The sequence below is a fragment of the Gavia stellata genome, chromosome 9 (genome assembly GCF_030936135.1).
Source record: "Gavia stellata isolate bGavSte3 chromosome 9, bGavSte3.hap2, whole genome shotgun sequence".
NCBI classification, from domain to species: domain Eukaryota; kingdom Metazoa; phylum Chordata; class Aves; order Gaviiformes; family Gaviidae; genus Gavia; species Gavia stellata.
Genome location: NC_082602.1, coordinates 12,474,886 through 12,494,608, shown reverse-complemented (window position 1 = coordinate 12,494,608; position 19,723 = coordinate 12,474,886). Strand labels below are relative to the sequence as shown.

At 37.9% G+C, this 19,723-nt stretch overlaps 1 protein-coding gene across 1 annotated transcript in view; it reads left to right on the top strand.

Annotated features, from left to right (window-relative positions):
* The window catches only part of SH2D4B (SH2 domain containing 4B), a 68,930-nt gene that overhangs the window by 2,698 nt on the left and 46,509 nt on the right, over positions 1-19,723 (top strand). Inside the window, exons 2-3 of the mRNA XM_059821440.1 lie at positions 10,186-10,345; positions 11,457-11,604. Of these exons, the coding sequence (XP_059677423.1) occupies positions 10,186-10,345; positions 11,457-11,604 (308 nt within the window). The remainder of the gene's footprint in view (positions 1-10,185; positions 10,346-11,456; positions 11,605-19,723) is intronic.

Here is a 19,723-nt window from a genome sequence, read left to right as displayed (position 1 = left end):
AATTTCCAAACATTCTCCCCCTGCAACGCAGCATAAAATATGGAGTATTTTTATTCCTGTTTAAAATTAGTGGCTACCAGGAAATTTAGAGCTACTGCAATTACATGTTCTTTATTCCTTTGAAACTGAGGGATTTGAGCAAGGTTTTGTTTTTGACTCTCTACTGCGTGACACAGGTTTTTTGTTTGAGCTATTTTATTGAAGCCAAGAGTTACTCTTGCTTTATAGACATCTTTGTAGCCTGACCTAGAGTAGAAAACAGAGGTGAGGCTCGAATATCTCTAATGTTGTGCCAAGTTTCTGAAATTTTCTAGTGGACAGAAAAATCTCTATGTTGTTTGTGAATATGACATAACATTTGCATGAAATAATTTTTTACTAATTTAATAGGAATTATATTTATAGGACTACCTTTCCAATCCTTCTGTTTTCCTTCTAGTTTAAACAGCTACATACGAAAACTTTTCCCCACCTCTTTGGTATAGGATAGGGTGAGATAGAACAAAAGGAATTAATGACAATTGGCACTTCTCTAGTTAAAAATGCTCCAAAAAGTGCTTGGGCTTTATCGGGGGTCCTATACCCCAATTGGTACAATTGTCCATCAATTCAAGAGCTTACCTGCAATGGTACGTGTGAACCCAGCAGCATAGCAAAAGGGGTGGATTTTTTAAAGACAGAGCAGTGACTGTGAATCCAATTTTGATTTTTTTACAGTGACATGAGGATAAAGGGTTTTTGTGCAAGGTTTAGATCTGTTGTCTTACAGAAACTACAAGTCCAGAGTTGGGGAGGAAAAAAGTGGCATATGCAGGTCAGATTGGCCTTGTGCTAGAGTTAAAATCTTCAGCAGGTTTAGGGAATGCTCATCAGTGTGATCGTTTTTTAATTGTTTGGAAACTAACTAGCAAAGGCCCAAAACCTACAGTGATTTTTATAGAAGTGCCACTGAATGCAGATTGTCCATAAATGTCCTATGAAATTTGCTTCTTAGAAAACAAAACCAAGTCCAAGCCATGAAATAAGATATAAGTTGTTGAGAGTGTTTAGCAAGCCAAATAGTCTAACAGTCTATATGTAATTAGTCTTAGTCTTCATTTCTGAAGACAATAATATTAGTCACCTTCAGTAAATGCTAAATTGTGCCTGCTTTTCCATTTGGCTTGTTTGGTTTCATGTGTCTTGAGGAAAGGTTAGAATTGAAATTTGTATCAAAATGAGTCAATGTTAAAATTATTTCACTTCAGGGATGAATGAAATATTCTCAGATTATTCAACGGTTTTAATTTCTTTCCCTTTTTAAAAACACAGATCGATGTCTGAAAGGGAGCAATATATAAACATCACTTCAGAATGAAATATTTGCTTTAGAAGATATTGAATAAACTGTCCCCATGTTTTTGCTGTTTGTACCTAGCCTACATTTGTACCTTGCCTAAATATATTAGTAGAATTTGAGCATCATTTGGGTCCTCCCAGAACTGCAGCATGTAGTGAACTTATTCAAGGTAAAAAAAAAAGTATTTTGTAGCTTTAATTAAATCATGACTGCTGGCTTGTACTGAAATAGCTTCACAAGTGAGTTGAATTCTTGGAGGTCCGTCTCCAGTTCATTTACAAATTACTCCTGGGCAGATTTTTCAGGAGCATATTTTCATTGTAATAAAACAGGTTGCCTTTTCTTATTGTGCTAAAACCACTAAGGGAAGCCTCCTCAAAATTTCAAGATCCCTTTGGGATTTGCTGAGAATTGACTGACAGGCAGCTTTGCAATTTGCAAAGCAGCATATTTATTTGATTAGACAGGAGCCCTTTAACCAGTATAGCTGAGTTGGGAGTAAGCGAAGGACCCTGCCAATTTGGATTTTGACTCTGATGCAGTATCCAGAGCTGTCAGCATACCCAAAATGAGATCTCAAAAACTATTGAGCATTAGGTAGCTGAAGGACAGCCATGTGGGAGGAAAGACAATTCTGGTCTGCTGCTTATTCTGACATTTATTCATTGTGAACTGCAGCTCATGATGTTCAGACAGGAGCTATTTGTAAACACTCTTATTTACCTGTCCTTAACAAGAGCAGCTAGGAGAAAATTACGTAGGCTTATCACAACATGGCTAGAAAATAATTTCTTTATCTAAATGGCGTTTGTGTTAGAAAATCATTAGAGAATAGATGAAGCTATTTGGAAGCAAGTATTTCAAATATCACAAGAGGATTGTTGGAGGATACATCAGTGTCACATGTGAAGGCCAGTGAGTGGGTGTGTGTTTCAGTGTGTATGAAGGGTGAGTGGGTATACGTGCAGTGACATTTTTTTCTATGTTTTTGAACTAAGAAATGTATTCCTCATTTATGCTAAGACCTCTACACACCCTGGTAATGCTTAGCTAAGATTTTATCTCCTACAGAGATGTGCTTCTGGCAGTGTTCATTGTCTCTTTCTCTGTATCATTGGATATAGGTCTAACCAGAGACATCAGACTCGAGTATTTCTGAAATTTCTGGCTGTATGTAGTTTTGAATTCTGTAGAGCCCTGTCTTTTGTTTCCAATTCAGATACAACTGGAAAATGTAACAGGAGAACATTAGCGAGAACGTTAGAATAATTTTTATTAGGGGACTGAGCCAACTAATTTGAAGTAATTGGAAAAGTTTTAATGTAACATTCACAACATCATAGCTTGTGGTATGATGCAGTTTTGTTAGTACTGTTTACCTTGGGGCCAGAAGTCAGCTGCTCAGAGCTCATGCTCAGGGTGGCTGTGTACTGAGGTACGGTTAAACAGCAGCTTCTAAACTGTTCACTTCTCCGAACCTGGGGCTAGGAAGAGACCTCCAACTGCCATATGACCTAAATATGTACCAGATGGAACAAATCCAGAGGGAATTCTCTGCCCTCCTGGGATTAGCCGTAAGTCTGTGCTTTTTAGTCTCACATCCTGCCCTGCAGCTGACTTCTCTGTTTTGCAGAGAAGTGACAGCAGAATATTGCTGACTACCTGGGCCTTATTACACTGGAGGTTTCTCTTGTGTGTGTGCAACCCTCAGTGCTCCTGTTGTCTGAAGCACCTGGGATCAGCCACTTTCTGGGAGAGGCTGCTGGGTTAATTGAGCCACTGGCATGGAGAGCATTCCTGTGTTTCTCTGCGGCATCGTGTTCCTCAGCCTGCCTGGACACAGTGGTGTTAGATGAGCTTTCTTGTACATACTAGCGCTCTGGTAATGATACGAGGTTGTGACTGTCTGCAAGCTCATGAATACTTGATATGGACAGAGAGCAGTACTGTGGCCAAGGGGAGAATGGGATTCGCCCAAGCTAATTCCATATTTCCTTGCTGATTTTGCCAGTTTTTAGCACAGATGACTAAAACATTCAAGGACAGAGGCACCATGTTTTGATAGCAGTATTTGGAAGAAATGGGAAAACTCAACGTATTCAAGTCAGCAGTGGATTTAGCCAGATGCTGATGGTGGTTCATTAACCTTCAAGTCCACTCGTGTGCTGTGGTGCTAGAAAATATCTTGCTGCAGTGGTATAGTTCTCTCTGCTTTTGTGGTCGTGTGTGACTGATGAGTCAGTGCAAACCTGCATGCTGTGTTAAGTAGGGGAGTCAGGTGCGGAAAGGGATCCATAGTTCTCAGTTCATTCTGTGACTGAGAACCCTTATTCTTCCGCTTTGAGTTTCCAGCAGACCCTGAAGTAACCATGCAGACTTGTTCTTGTTTATTTTCTAGCAGCGGGAAGACCTGGATGCTTTGTGATAGCTCTGTGTGAGAAACCAGGCCCTGTGTATAGCTTTTACTCTTTACAAGAGGCAATTGGGATCAGGAATCAGAAATTATAGTACTATGTTCTTGACTTTATTTTTTTTAATGAAGAATGATACTGATGTGAATGATTTTACAACCTTCAACTTTGATCTGATGTATACCTGCATTTTTACACTGTTTACAGTGAAAGGGTCATTAAAATGGACAGCAAGAGACTACCTCCAGATTGTACATGGAGTTAGAACAATGTCTTTAAGAATGAATTCTGAATGTTATCTCCCAGTTCAAAGTGGAAAAATTACAAAATTGTTACGTGTAACAGCCTGCCTTGGCCAGGGAGCCAAGAAAATATCTGGGACATACTAGATAGAGACCACATAAATGGTATTTTATTTCTGTGTTTCTTTTTTTCTTCTTCTTTTTTTGGTTTACAATATGTGAACCTATATATACATATTGCATATATACATACCATATGATAATGCAAACGCACTTACCTTTGAGTGTTATGTAAAGTTATCTTTGCTAGATTTATTAATTACCATAGATTTATTTGAGTAACTGTTTCCTCCCTTAATGTTTGCTCTCTTGCAGTCACTCTTCCTTTATTTGATCCTGCAGGGGTATATTGCAGCATAATTATTTCCATGGTAACAGGCTGTAATTCCACAAACAGAAGATTGGGTTTCTTATATGATCAGGAAGCAGCCAGAGAGCCATGAAGGCTGATTTTTCAGCAATGCTGAGATCCTGCAACCCTTATTGATATATTAATGTAAATCAGCTGAATTTCTTTCTCCCTCTGCAAATCCTGCTTTAAATAGAAAGTGTTGAAATTGGAGGGTGTATAAACTGAAATGGTGGGGGGATGCTTGAGAAGTTCAGAATTTTTCCCCATTTTCTTCTTGTTCTAAGAAGTAAAGTGGCTTGGAAGAGAGGGGTTCATGTCCTATGACTATTAGCAGTCACAGACCACAGAATTCATTATAGCAGATCTTCAACTTATTGTGGGATTATGTTATTTTTATTACTTTCATCATTACCACTTAATTATTCTATATGTGTTTCAATGGATTTATAGCAGTTCACGTTTGGAAAAGTGCATTCTGTCCTTTGAACAGTCTCTCAGAAACATACACAGTAATTTCCTAGGTTTTCTCCTTAGAAAGAAGTGAAATTATGTGTATGTGTGTTGGTATATTAAAAAAAATAATTAAATAAAATACTTGTACTGGATAAGCTCAAGGAACTGAGAACAGCCTAAAACTCACATTCATATTTTCATTCTAATCAATGTGCTTCTAACACATGTCCTGCAGCTAATGAAACTCTGAATTGGAACCTCATCTACCCTGCAGACTATCAAAATTCAAACTTCTATTTTAAAGAAGACATAAAAATCATTTGCTCAGAAAGCCAAGGGTAGAATCTCATGTAAAACACATTCTGCTTAGACCAAAGTATACCAGATATCCAAACTCCAAAAGAACAAAAAAACCATACCCTACAAACACACCAAAATCCACAAGCTATGGTTTATCTCTAAATGACAAAAGTAGATCAGGCTGATCAGCTTGATGTCAGCAGTGAATGCTCATGCAGCCTATTTCAAATGCCGAATAACTTTCAGGAGCCTTTTTTTAGTGCAGAGAGAGAAAAGAAAATATTTTCTAAAGAGAGAGTCAAAAAATATTTGTATGACTACAAAGCTTTCCAGCGAGTGAGGAAGGAGTCAATTGCTATTGCAGAGATCTGTAGCTTCCAAGCAGGAGAACTATGGTGGGAAGCCCAACCTCAGAGAAACAAGACTCTACATGGAAATAGCAGACTCTTTCGAGAAAGTTTAAGCAGACTTCGAATGTCATTCCATGTTTTTGAGATGATAAATCAGTGATCTTCTAATTTTCTGAATTTACACTTGACACAGCCCGTAATATTCCCTATGATAGAAACGCAATTGGGGTTACTGGTACTCTCTATCATTTTGCTGGAGTAAGCAGGCAGACTGTGGCTAAGTGACAGGACAGCTGGGAGACTTGACACCAAATCAGGCCTCTAATGGTCCTTGGAGTAGTTCCCTTGTAAACACTGGAGGTGGATCACAAATGGGAATTGTTGGGGATGCTGTAACTGTTAAAGCAATGACGAACAAGCCTGGAGGAAGGAAGCTGACTCCAGCAATATTTCATTTGCTCTGTATACTGTTATTTTTAAAGCACTTTTAATTAGAGACATGCGTGAAAATGAACCCAGATATAAACCAAAACTGTCATTTTGAAAAAAACCAAAACAACCCAACTCCAAAACCCATAAAACCTCCAAACCTAGTCTGTGGTTCTTCTTCTCTGTCCCCGTTAGCAGAGGCAGTGAAAGGCCCAGTTCTCCTTTGTGTAACTCCATTTGTTTTAAGCCTTTGTCACAGTGTGAAAGTCTGAGCTGGTTGGAATTGAAGCCTGATTTAGCCTGAGCATTGCATGCAGCCAGGATTCCCCTTCCCATGCACCTTCAGGTGCTGCTTTCTCTCTCTTCCAAGGTGGCTGGCAGCATTCAGCCGTGACATTAATGATTCCCTGCCTACACCAGGGACTTCCTAAGGGTAGCACAAAGGCCAAGAGCAGCCTGTGGTGCCGTGTAGCAGAACTCATGGTTGCGCTCCAGCACTGTGTGTGTGTGTGTATGAGATTAGTAGTGCTGCTGGTAGAGACTAATAATGCTTATAGGTGAGAGCCTTGAGTTTACTATTGCTCTCTAGGGCATTGTTTTATACTTTCATTGCTGTTATAGAATTGACTGCATAAATAGAAACAAATAGAAAACATGATTTGATATTCTTTTTGACCGTGTGTGCAAATTTGTGTTGCTGTTGGTTCAGGCTGTAGGTCTCCAAGAAAGTCTTCACTGTGATCTCTTTGTGCTGCAAATTTGGCATACCTGATTTTGCATTTGTCTGGGTAAAGGAGCAATATCTAGAAACCAATTTACTGGTCTTAAAGCATTATAGATGTAGGTTTAGGGGAAGTCCATGGCAGATACTAATTCATGGAGAAGCTACAGGTGAAAAGAACTGTGAGAATTGATGTTGCCTTCTGGTGGTGCTACACAGTTGTTTTAGAGAAAAAAACTGGTAGAATACTACAGCTGATAAATCGTTGGTCTGAAGAGTAGAGATGGAAAAGACTTGGTAAATGATTCAGTACATTTTCCTGATAAAGCACTGTTTGTTTCTAAAACTTTTTCATTTCTAACTCTCCAATCTCACTCTCCAATTCAGACTAATTTTGATGTCCACTACTTCCTAATGGTAATTATTTACAGCCTTCCACTGTCTCTCCAGGAAAAGAAAAGTACTTTTGTGGTCAAGGCATAAGACTGGGACTCAAGAGATTTAATTTTTATTTCCTGACTCTGCATTAGGCTTTGTGACTGGGCACAGAAGCTTGCTTCTAAACAGGAAACATGAGGTTCCTTTGCCTCTTTCTCACCTAGATTTCAAATTTGTTTAGTCAGGACCTGTCTCTTCCTTTTAGATTTAGTTGAATTTTTCTGTTTCTTTTGGAAATAAAGTGTGTTAACAAAATATCGAATTTTGCAGAAAAATGTAATACTTGAGAGGCATCTTAAAGCAGAAATTATGTTGTTATAATCTGTGCTAAGACACTACCAAGCTTTATGATCAGATTGTACAGTAAAGCCCATCTCTAACTTTATGGGAGTGTAGGTTTAGCGGAAGATTTGCATGGGAGTAATTTCCTGAAGTAAGATAGAAAGAGTGGTTGGATGTGAAAAAGACCTTCTCTTGTTCTAAAAAAAAAACTGAATAAAGGCATATGTCCTCAAATTGAATTGTTTTAAAATTGTACTTGTGGGGTTCTGTCTGTTTAATGCTGAAGCTTAGAATTGCCAGATTGATACTGCTGTTATCTTCCAACTTGAACTATGGATGCGTATACAGTAGTATACTGTACTGTAGTATACAGTAGTTAGTGCTGAACCAACAATATGTTCTACTGATGTTTTCAAAAGAGTTTATACATCTACTGTCTGTAGCTTTAGAAGAGAGATCCATTGTTTTAAAAGGAAGAAAGAGAACAATTTCTCAAGACATGTCTACAAATCAACTATTTGTTTTATGGGCCTGGGTAGTAATGGCTAAGTTGTGCCTCTGAGAAATGTATTAATAACTCTTTGGCACAGAAAACCTGGAAAGAAGCAGAGATAAAATTTGTCTGCTTACCTTAAAAGGGTTTTTTTTATTCTCTTTCCATCTGATAAGCTCATAAATGAGCAGAAGTAGTGAAGTTGTCACAGAACAGTGGAAGTATTTGGTATCTACCAGTTATGATACAAATAAATTAACATGAGGCATGTTGTTTGCAATGTTTTCGTTAAAGTACTAAATAAAGGGGAACAGCTAGGATATCCAGATTCCTCTGGGGAAAGAGGACATGGGCCACTTTTAAAACAAAAGCTGCCATTGGTTATGTGGGATCAATAGTCCCAAGAAATCATTCCATACTTCTCAAGATACTTTACCATGAAATACAGTAGGTGAAAACCTTGCGGGCAAATACTGATATGGCCAGTCAGTTCTTGGAAGATGGTGTTCAAATGCTGTATCTAAAAAATATGATTTAAATGTTGTGCTGACAGGAACACAGAAAGGTACAGAATAGGAATCACAATAACATACATTCACATTTATAACCTGAGACATAATCTGATAGACTGTGAAAGAGCAAATGCATTTGAGAGTTATCGAAGGAAAACATTATTACCTTAAATTTCCATCCCCCCTTGAAGTCAGTACCATTAGGCCAACACTGGGAATTTGTATTAAATCACATTTTCAAATTTGATATAGAATATTAGCTTTCATTGAGAGATCTGATATGTTCATTGCCTTCCGTTCATATTGTCAACACCTGCGAGTGTGGGTTGGCAGTGGCACTGCCTGCTGTCAACAGCCCTGCTTCATTCCCTCCTGCAGTTTTCTCTCTTCAGCCTGGGATGTCAAAAACACTTTATTGATCGTGCATTGGGAAACTTAATCTGGTTAAATGGATACTATCCTATTGCAGAACAACAGGTAGTTGAAGGTGAGAGTAGCTAAGCTGATGCTAGTGGAGAAAGATGTAGAAAGAAACTCTCTTAACTCTTATGAGAATATCAGAGAAAAACTACCTAGGGAATTGGTGGACTGTCCATTTCTTCACATTTTCAAATGAGACAGGATGCTTTTTAGAAGCTATGTGGCCATGCACAATTTACTAACCTCAATATTTGGGTAAGAGGGTGAAATCTAGTGGATTGTAATATATGGGAAGTGAGATGAACTACCAAGCCTATATAGCCTTTTAGTCTGCGTTCTTTAAAAATAAATCTATTGTCCATCCTGGCAATGGTCTTTGTGGTGGAATCTCCTTTTGCGAAGAACTTTTTCAACAAATTTGCAAGAAAAAACATAAAAAAAACCCCATAAAAATGGATGCATAAGAGGTGTTTCTACCAATTCCTTACTATGAACCTCTAAAATGCATAAAATACCAGTGAGTTATACATATAAAAGCAGAAGGAAAAGACCAAACCACACTAAGTCAGGTAGTGTATATGACTATGAAAATGTATTCAGGTAGGATCCAATCTAGTGCCCTTTGTAGTCAGCAGGAATCCTATAGTTGATTCTTGGACATGAAGGTTGACCAAATGTAGTCTATTTTGTAAATGGCATGTGGGCTTTTTTGGTGTTCTTAAAATCACTCTGTCAACACAGTAACCGTAGATATTTGCATGGTGTCTTTCATGAAAACTGAACCGGAAACTTAATCCCTTTCAGTTGCCTACCTGAACAGAAAAGCTTCTGCAGTGTTGAGTGGTGTGCTCTGACTGTATAGGCTTTCTGAAACTCCTCCTTCACGCAGTGGGAGCTGGAAATTCCTGGGTTTTTTGCAGGAGTTCCGATGAAGTCCCTATATGCTCAACGCTCGACATTCTCTGTGTGCTAAAGCATTGCTAGTCACATAGTGTCACTGGTTGTTGTTGTTGCACCATTTCTTTTTCCATTCTCTTCATTCATCCATTGCTGAGGGAAGCAAGCAAATACAACAATTGAAAAGGGATCATAATACCTAAATTCTGGGAAATGCATGTCAGAATTAATAATCCCTTATTTTTACGGGACAGCGCGTCTCTAAAGATTGTGTGATCTGGAGCATACAAACCCTTTTTTTCCCCCAGCATGGTAGATTGGTCAAAGCTGAAGACTTCATCCAACCTCTTAGTAATGTTTTATTCTGAATTGTAAATTGCAAGCTTAATGTTTCTAAATTGCAGATTTCCCATCTCTTAATCTGTATTTATGTAAGAATTTGAGCCAGTATTTATATTTTTGGTTTGGTTTTGGTGGCTGTTGCAGGTAATGGCAAACACGTGCAGTGGCTACGTGGGAAGGATGGTGAGGTCTGGGTCTGGGTTATGGGAGAAGCCACAGGTGACAAGCCGTATGAACAGATATCAGAGGAGCTAATAGCAGAGCGAGCCAGGCAACAAGCACAGAAGGAGGCGGAAGAACTATGGTGAGGATTTAAGAATCTGAATTCAGGGTCCACTTGGCATAATGGGAGACATGGCCTTGTAGAAAGGTGGCAGGTAATGGTGGGTAAAACTGGTAAGTATGTTTTGTGAACATTGGCTTTCACTTCTTTTGGCAGTTTTTCAGCATGTGAAAAACATAAATTTATTTTCATTGAATACTGAAAAACAAAACCCCTTTTTCATAAAAAAAGCAAAGCACACCTTTTTCTTTTAGGGCATTTTGCTAAACTATTGACCAGTTTGTAAATTAAAAATGAAACAATCTGGTTTTGAGATTATTAAATTAGGAATGTTTGTTGTATCACATATCGATGCCCACAATGGGGATTTGGTACATAAATTCCTCTTTCAAATTGTTTTTATTTGCACATTGCTTATATTAATTCTTATTCCAGCAGTTCAGAAACTGATTACACAGAGTGCCCTGCTGGTGTTTCCAGCAGGGCCTCTTCCAGCTTTGGAAGGGATTCAGAAGTGTTTTGATGCTTGATATTGCTGGGAAGTAGGTCACCTGCCTCCTGCACTTCCTTTTGTAGTGCAGCACTGAAAAGTGACAGTTTAAATATCAGATTATTCTATATTATTCCTTTTATATGACATTCTCCTCGCTTATAGTGATTGCATATTTAAGCAAGGATTAAAAGCTTCAACCTGTGCTCTGCGTTCCTTTTACATTGTCAGCACTAATAAACAATCTAGTGTAAGAATTTAGCAGACATTTGCATTGATATTTAAGACACAATAGATTCCTAATCAAGCTTTGCTACACTGACAGAAAAATCTGTTTTTTCAGCCAGGGAAGGAAAAATATAGGGTATGACTCAAAGACATCCAAGAAGTATTTCTCTCATTTAAAAGGTGCTATTTTAATTAGTCATTTATCAAAACCTGAAAATGTCTGCTTTCTGGATAGTTTCCTCAAATCCTAGTTGTGGTAGGTCTCTTGTTAAATATGTTTTAATTATTTCTTTGTATATTTCTATGAAGTCTTAGGCTAATTATTTGTTGCAACCGGTGAGCAAGTAGTGATCCTCAATTTAAAAAAATAATCAGTGTCTTAAATTATTTTTATTTTCAAATTCTTTTCTGAAGGAGACAAAAGGAGGCTGAAATTACAAAGAAATTCCGAGATGCTATGGCTCAAGAAAAAGCCAGAATAGTGGCAGAAAAATGGAAAATAGAAATAGAAGATCGGAAAGCTGCCAAATTGGAGGAGGAAAAAATTCAGGAGGAACTGAAGGTTTGCATAGAATAATTTAGCTTTTTTAATAGTGTTTTTATATAGATTCAAAGTTCTTGTCACCTTTACTGCATGTTTAATGATAAGCTTTAAAACCTAGATTTGTAATTTTTCATCCTGGAATATACAATTAACTACATGGTGTTCACTAGAAAAGGGGGGTTAGTGATGTGAAAAAATTACGTATCTCATTCAAAACTGTCAGGACAATCAAACTGATTATTCGGCTCACACATTAACAGAATTGTTCAGTCAGCTGTGCTGAGTGAATCATACTGGGGGAATAAATGTACAATTGTGAAATGTCTCATTTTAAGTGAGTTTGCTTGAACATATTCTGTGTATTTTGGATTAGTTGTTCACATATTTACCTTGAAAATTCTGTCACTACTTTCTCTAAGATAATAAGGGGTGGATCCTTCTCCTACTCAACATACGGGAAAAGTCTAGTTGGCTTTGCTGGGAGAAGTTAATTTGCCTGATTTTTATTGGCTTCATGAATTTTTTATGATCCTAGCTATAGTATTTTAATGTTTGTTTGAAATAATATTTTTTTCACATTCTCTTGTTGAAAATAACAATTTGAAAACTAAACAGGATAAGGAGGCCTCTGTCTACCCTTTTCACATTACTTTATAAAGATAAAAACTTGTTTAAAAAAATGAGAAAACAAAATATGATTGGTTTAGTGTGCAGAGAAATTATCACAGTCTTCTGAGTTTGGGATATGCACTGTGGGACTGCACAAGATTGGTGAAGCTGGGTTTCCGTGGAGAAAGCCTGTAGCAAAATATGACTCCTAGGAGATCTGCATTCAGTAACTTTTGTCTACACGCCTGTCCCCTGCTGACAGCTTGCTATGTCATTTTTTTCCCTTCCTGGGATGGTGATTAAAGGTGTGCATAGTGCGGATAGACTCCCTCTCTCCCTCTGTGATTGGAGAAATGCTGAAAAACTCAGTGTTAAATTTATACAGTTTGATTACAAACTAGAGTCAGCAAGTTGTCATTCTATAAAATGTGGGACTGGGATTTGAGGGTGGTTATGTAGCACAAAGCAAGGGTGGCTCCTGTAGCCTCTTCTGCACAAAGTTGCTGATTTACCTTTGCAAAATTAATTTGAATTCATAGGAGAGAACAGGGCCTTTGAAATTTGGTGTCAATGGGAAATGAAACTATACCTTTCAAGTGCCTTTATTAATGTATGAATAATGAGCCGAGCAACTAATTAAACACTCTTTCCTCTGCTTTCTGGAAAGCAAAGCCCTCTTGAACAAAGACTGATACAGGCCTGTTCACTTACATCTCTGGTTGATTTACAGTGCACTTGGTGGGGTAAATGTCCACAAGCTCACTGTTGTTCTTCTGTTTCAAAGAGACTTTTTCAAAAAGCAGAGTGAGCAACTTGTGAGACTTCTAGTGGCCAGCAGTCATAAATTTCTGTTAAGGAAAACTAATCTTTCCATTGTTGATACAATTTAAAAGGAACGGCACCAATTTCTGCTCATTTTCATATTGATGGAAAGGTAATGTCACAATGATCTGTGTTCCTACTGTTTCTCGGGAAGTGAGGAGGTATCCTCCATCCCGCTGTGTGCCTGGTAGGAGCAAGAATTGCACTGCTGTAAGTGGGATGAGAATTTGGTTCAGTTTCTACTTCAAATTTTAAATACTAACCTTTGGACAAGATTTCTTTAGCCCTATTCATAAAGTTGCCAACATCTTTATTTTATCAAAGAAATAGAAACCTTTTTTTCCCCTATGGTTTCCTTTAAATCAAGCATTTGAAGAGAATGTTTGCAAAAATCTGGCTTTCCTTCTCCTTCCCATTTTACTCTTTTTATAAATACTATTGTGCAGTGGAAGAAGTACATGAAATATTTACAAGCTGAATGACTGGAAAGGTACCTAGACAGTAAAATAGGAAGGTTGTATTTCTGGCATCTACCTCCAACTACAGAAAGTGAATAGAACTAAGGTGTTGGGAAAAAGATGAATTAATGAATCTACTAATGTATGACTGCAATCATTGAAATCACAAAGAAATGTGCCTTTCATGAATGATTCAGGGTGTGGAATGAGATGCAGATCAGTTAGCAAGCCCACTTTAAAAGGTTTAAAATATTTAATGCATTGGTAATCATCCTTCTGTGATGATGACCAGACCATGTTTAAAGCAGTCTGCAAACTGGGGTATGAAAAGCTCAGTCTCTGCTGATGCTTCATCCTCTTGGAGCATTTTGACTTGGGAGATGGAAACTCTGTCCTTTCTGCTGATGTGTTTAATTTCAAACCATATCGTATCACAAACACTCCTTTTTAAAACGCTTTTATTCCTCTTGACCTATCATGGGACTTTAGGGCTGTCTGCACTAGATAAATGATATCTCACATATCAAAGTGAATGATGATCCCTGTTTCCTTTTTCAACACTACTAGAAAAGTATTGCTTTCCTTGGTGTTTCTTAAGCAGAAATGCTTTTAATTTATGATGCTAGAATATAAATGTTGACTGCTCTATTTTTGCAGTTTAAAGACAGCTAGTCGTTTATGCACCTATTGCAAAGGACAAATAAGAGAGCCAATTACTATCATTAATCTTTTTCCTAATTCACAAAGGCTATGAGATCATAGGCGTAATTTCCTACTGTTATCAGTTGCTGTCATTAAGAGTCTTGAACAATGTGCAGAGCTAGGGCAAATTAAAGGTATGAGCATCAGCCAGCCAGGGGAGGGTGGTATCTTTCAGCTACATGTAGAAATAACAGAGAGATACTCTCTCAGCTTGCTCTTCATGTGGTCTATATAAAGCAAGAGAATATTAATAGTAAAGTACTATCTGTATGACAACATCAGATACTTGCCGAATTTAATAATATAAGCACAGCTGACAGTAAAGCTAGATTGCTTCTTAAAAATTCCTTGGGAGATGAAATGTGTGTTAACCAAAAGCTGTGTATAAACTTTTATGGGCATTGTTGTTCTTCATGCATCAAAAAATATTTAGCAGGAATTTTAATGAGTGGCACTTAAAGAGAAATAATCCTTATTGTGTTGATAGGCATTGTAATTTCCTTCCACATTTTTTTTTAATGCAAGTTCATGACCTTTAATTCCAGTTGGGATTGTGGTGAGTGATGTGAACTTTTGTAAGTTGTGGATCCAAGAGTTTCTATATCCTGACTGTTTCCATTCTCATCAAAGAAGAGAGGTTTAGAATTGAACTTCAGAAAAGAAAAGAATAATTAGTGCATCTACTCAGGAAATCTCTAATAAGGAAAGCTTATGCTTAATAGAAAGAACAAACTTCAGTCCTGTTGAATTTCAACACACGTCTGAGTGCTTTACTGTGTCCAAAAGTGCTGTGGACCTGATTTTTCAGACGGTTGCTGCCAGGTCTAGAGTTTAGGAATACAGTAAAATGTCACCATCACCACTTACAGTACTGTGAGCTTCGTATGATATAGCAGTGAGCGTTCTGTCCTGATCTGAAGAAAACTCTTGTCTCCAAGTAAATATCAAGTACTTGAGTGGGTCTGTTATCTTTAAGTGCAAATAAGCTGTTAAGTTCAAATCTGTGCTTTGCTGTGCCAAGAAAACACTGAACTCTTTCCCAAAGACAGCGTACTTAGAATCCAGGAATATAACAGCTTCTTGCTGGGGTTTGCCACCCAGCTCATTCTGAAAATGTCTCAATTGAGTCCATTCAATCACAATTATAATAATTCAGTAATACTTCACTATGTTTTCTTCTGTGCGACCACAGTTGAGAGATTCTTTTTTTCTATGCAGTTGTCTCTAACAATGTTGGAAGTGAGGCAGCTGTTAGTTTCTGCTGGGAATCAGGTCTTCAGGATTTTTCTATCCTACTTGTGAGGAACCGTGATATTAATTTTAAAGAAAAATCTTTTCCCCAGTGACATCAGTAATGATTGCGCTGCTGAAGCCACTGTCTTTATTCTGGATCGCTAGTAAAAACTAGCAAAACTCTGATATTTTCCATGGGTAAATGGGAAAATCTGAGGCACTAAGGAGGATAGTTTACGTATCAGGAACTCAAGCTGTGAAGAGTCCCTAAGATCCAGAGACAAACTCTTAGTAGATTGTCACTGGATCTATGGCAAGTTACCCAAGTAGAGTCTGCTCCAGCACATTTCATAAACCTCAGTTGTCTCCCAATCAGGAATAGTCCTTAGCTTTTTTCTGTCTCGTCTAAAAGAGGGTCTTTGTGAACAAGAGTATGTTGTTACCTCCCTGCATGAGCCATGTGTGAATAGCATGTCCTGGGGCATATCTATGACTGAAATGGAACTTCTACATAAGGCATGACTGCATTTCATGCATTTGTCTCTGTGCAAATACATGCATAGACCAGCGAAGTGATGCAAGCCCTGTGTTCCTTTTGAGACACTGGTAGCAGAGAAGAAAACAATGTCTCTGCAAACACTTTCTTTTCTGAGGCAAGTGAGAAAATTTTCTCAGAAAAAGGTTGGGAAGGGTTGGACATATTTCTGTTGATACTCACTCACAGCTCTGTTGGAAACTGTCAGGTGGGTTGGAGGAGTCAGGTTTGTGGAGAACACTGATCTCTGAATTCAGCCTGCTGTGTCAGCCTTGGGGAGAACAGGCTGTCCTGGAGCCAGGGACCCTGGGATTTCCAGACTCCCTTCTTAAGAGCCGGGAGTCCTAAGGGCTCAGATCTGAAGACGAGCTGTGCTCTCAGCTCTGTGGCAGGTAGCTTGAATATCTGCCCTAGCTCAGGGGTGATTGCTGAGGGGTCTCAGGAGATTCACAGCTGCTGTCATGCAGCCGACTAGCTGCAGCTCTTAGGGCTGCCGAAGACACTTCCTGCCAGCCTGAAGCATTGAGGGAATCCCAGGCATTCTTTGCTTCCGAGAGGACTGTTGTAACATGTACGTCTTGTAGGTTTTGCCCTGAGCAGGGTGGCAGTCATTCAGCTGCCTTGCATCCCGTAAGATTCCCCACAGAAACCCCGAGAGATATGGCAGCCAGAAGCTCAATTATCCATTTGAAAAAAATCAGCTGCTGTATTTTGGCTTTTCCTCCATGCATTTTTTTTAAATCTTTCTGCAGCAAAAATTAAATGCTGACCTAATCTCCTCTCATCTGCATTGCACTGAAACATTAGAAGCTAACCATGGCCAATATTAAATATTATTTAGAGCTGGCTGTAGTAGAGCAATCAAACATTGTGAGACACACATTTACAGTAACAAGTAACAAGTCTGTGGTAAATGCTGAACTGCCAGAGGCTAGATAAGATCATTTAGCATGTTCAAATTCTCCAGTGGAGTTAAAGCTGGAGAGGATTACTGCTGCCTATTGAATTGCAGTGTGATTTGTTGCAACAGGTTGGTATTTCTTGGCAATTTGCAACTAAGACCTAATGATTCTGGAAGAGCCGAAAGGGTCATGGCACACAGTACACAGGCAGAAGGTGATGTTTGTAGATTATCATACCTCTTCACTCTCAGCTCTCATGTGCAGGATTGGGTTCACAGGTAGAAGCAGATAAACTGGTTGCTGTATTCTTCCAGTGGAGTGAATGTGAAAAGTTCAATTGTTCATTTTAAATACAAACATACACTTTTTACTCATACTTGACGAAAGGGTGACTTTTCTTTCCTATGTCATACTAACAAGAGTTGTTTCTCCTCATGCACACTTTAAGGAGTTGTAGAATATACTTGCATGTGCATCCATGGGCTAATTTGAATAAATAGAATTTAAAATTTTTCTTCTTTTAAAAAGGAAAATGATACGAAAAAGTTTTGTGAGTTCAGAATCAAGTGCCAGCATTTTTTGTTGTTGTTGTCTCTTCTTTGACGTAAATCTCTTCTCACTAACGAAAAAAAAAGTTAGAATTTTCTTAGTAGACATTACTGCTTTCCATTAAGAACTCAAACTTTACCTGAATACTAGTTTTTGGCTTATTTATTTTATTTTTTTTTAGACACATTCATCTTTTCACTACAAATGCTTTAACAATAGCTACATTAAAAAAAACAAACTTGTGACAAAACTCTTGCATGATTCAGGGAAACTGCTGTGAGCTTGATTCCCCTCTCCCCCATATTAAGTTTAACTTGTGGTTTGTGATATTGAATAGAAAACAATTTGATAACCCAGGATTACCCCATGTCTGTCCATCTTCCTGAAAAGATAGCCTAGATGTATTGGATTTTTTTAGGTAGTAAAGTTAAGTAAATAAATATTCTCCTTTTAAGAATAAAGAATAGCTGATTGCATACTTTGGCCAAGAAGGGAATAGAGCCATTTACTAGCAACTGAAATATGGGATCTCTAATTCTATGGGGTATTTAAAAAGATAATTTATTTTTAAATTTACTTTTTTTTTTTTATTGTGAAGAAGCTGCTGGGCTTTGAAATCAGTGCTTCCTAAAAGCATTGACTTTTCAAAAATAATGAACTGTCCACTCAACTAATCTTTTTAGGACTCAGGAGATAACAATGGGAGGAGGATGTTAGATCAAATCGAAGATACTAGATTAAAATTGACTGAAGAACAATACTAGGCTTTTCTTTCTCAGAAATAATAAGAGCAACCTAATGTATTGTTCATCATGTGTGTTAGGGAACTATTATTCACTACACAGGTACACCACTATTAATACCCAATATTTCAGGTCTTTGTTGCATTATCAAGAAGACAGATCTCCTGTTGGTGTAAACTGGTGGAGCTCAGCTGTGATAAATGGAGAAGTGTTGATTTACGTTACTTAGGGAAATGGAAAAGCAGTTGAATTCTTTCAAAGGGTGGAGATTTGCATTTGTTCCGTTTTCCCACTCTGAAGATGGTGTTGCTTGTCACTGCTTAATTCCTTACTTCTTTTCAATCTTTTTGTCATTCCTCCTTAAACATGCCATTTTGTGATCCCTGACCGGAACAACCAAACAGTCCTGATTCCTGCTGCTGCTTCTGTCCCTCACCGAACTTCTAGAGGTTGCAAACAGCAATATCATTTGCTTTGGAAAGCTATCTTCTGAAAAGAATGGGAGTTGTTTTCCTTTAATTCCAGATTTCTGGTTAACAACAGATAACTTCTGCAGCACTAGAGAGAACTGGGGTGGAGGGAGGAGAGGAAAAAAGGCCTTTCCTTCCCCATTGTGGAGAAAAGGTTTTTTCTGTTTTCCAGACAGACATTCCAGACACCTGTTTCACCACTGGGAAAATGTGTATGAGTTCCTCTTAGGGCATTAAACAACAACGTTGTTTGGACATTAATATTACTATATTTGGGTTGCTTTTGGTATTTTTGCCCTGACAGGTGTTAAGATAGGACAGACAACCTTCAAATGAGTACTTTTGCAATATATTATAAAATACAAACTATTTACTGTAGGGAAGTATTAATAAATTAATATATACTTTTAGTAAATTAATATAGCTTTTGGATAGTTCAGCTGCTTTCAGCCTAAAAAGATGCTGAATTGTAACAAACATTTATACATAATGTGAACTTTCATATAAGTAGCATCTTCAAACACTGAACAGGAAGAACTTACATGTTAAAAAAATATGTACGCAGGTTACTTCTTGCAGGATTATGAGCAACATCATGAAAGCTCAGTTTTGCATCTCCTGAACCCACAGACTAAGTTTAGAGAATAACAGAAGTCAGATTTTGGCCCCAATTTAAAAATCTCTTCACTCATATTTGTAGTATATTAAAATATGCCATGGATTATTTTGGTCATGCTGTGAATCCTGCTGTGATGAAAGTTTGTTTTCAAACTTAGAAAATATGCCTTTCCACAAAGTTCACAGTGCACAAATATGATATAATAAAAAGGAAGCTAAATATGTCTGATTCGCCTTTGAGAGCAGGAGCAATCCCATCTGAACATAATTTTCAGATTTTACATCATACCATGTCTTAAGAAAAAAACACAATTACCAGTCCAAAGTCTGTAGCTAAGAAACATTTACTCAGATGTATCAGCTGAGCTGATTGATAGAACATGTTGGTGCATTTCAGACAATTGGTTTCCAGTTTAAAGTAATCATGGGGGTTTGTTTTTTGGTTTTTGGTGGGGTTTTTTTCATGTGCTCAACTATTGCTGGTCCCATTGCAATG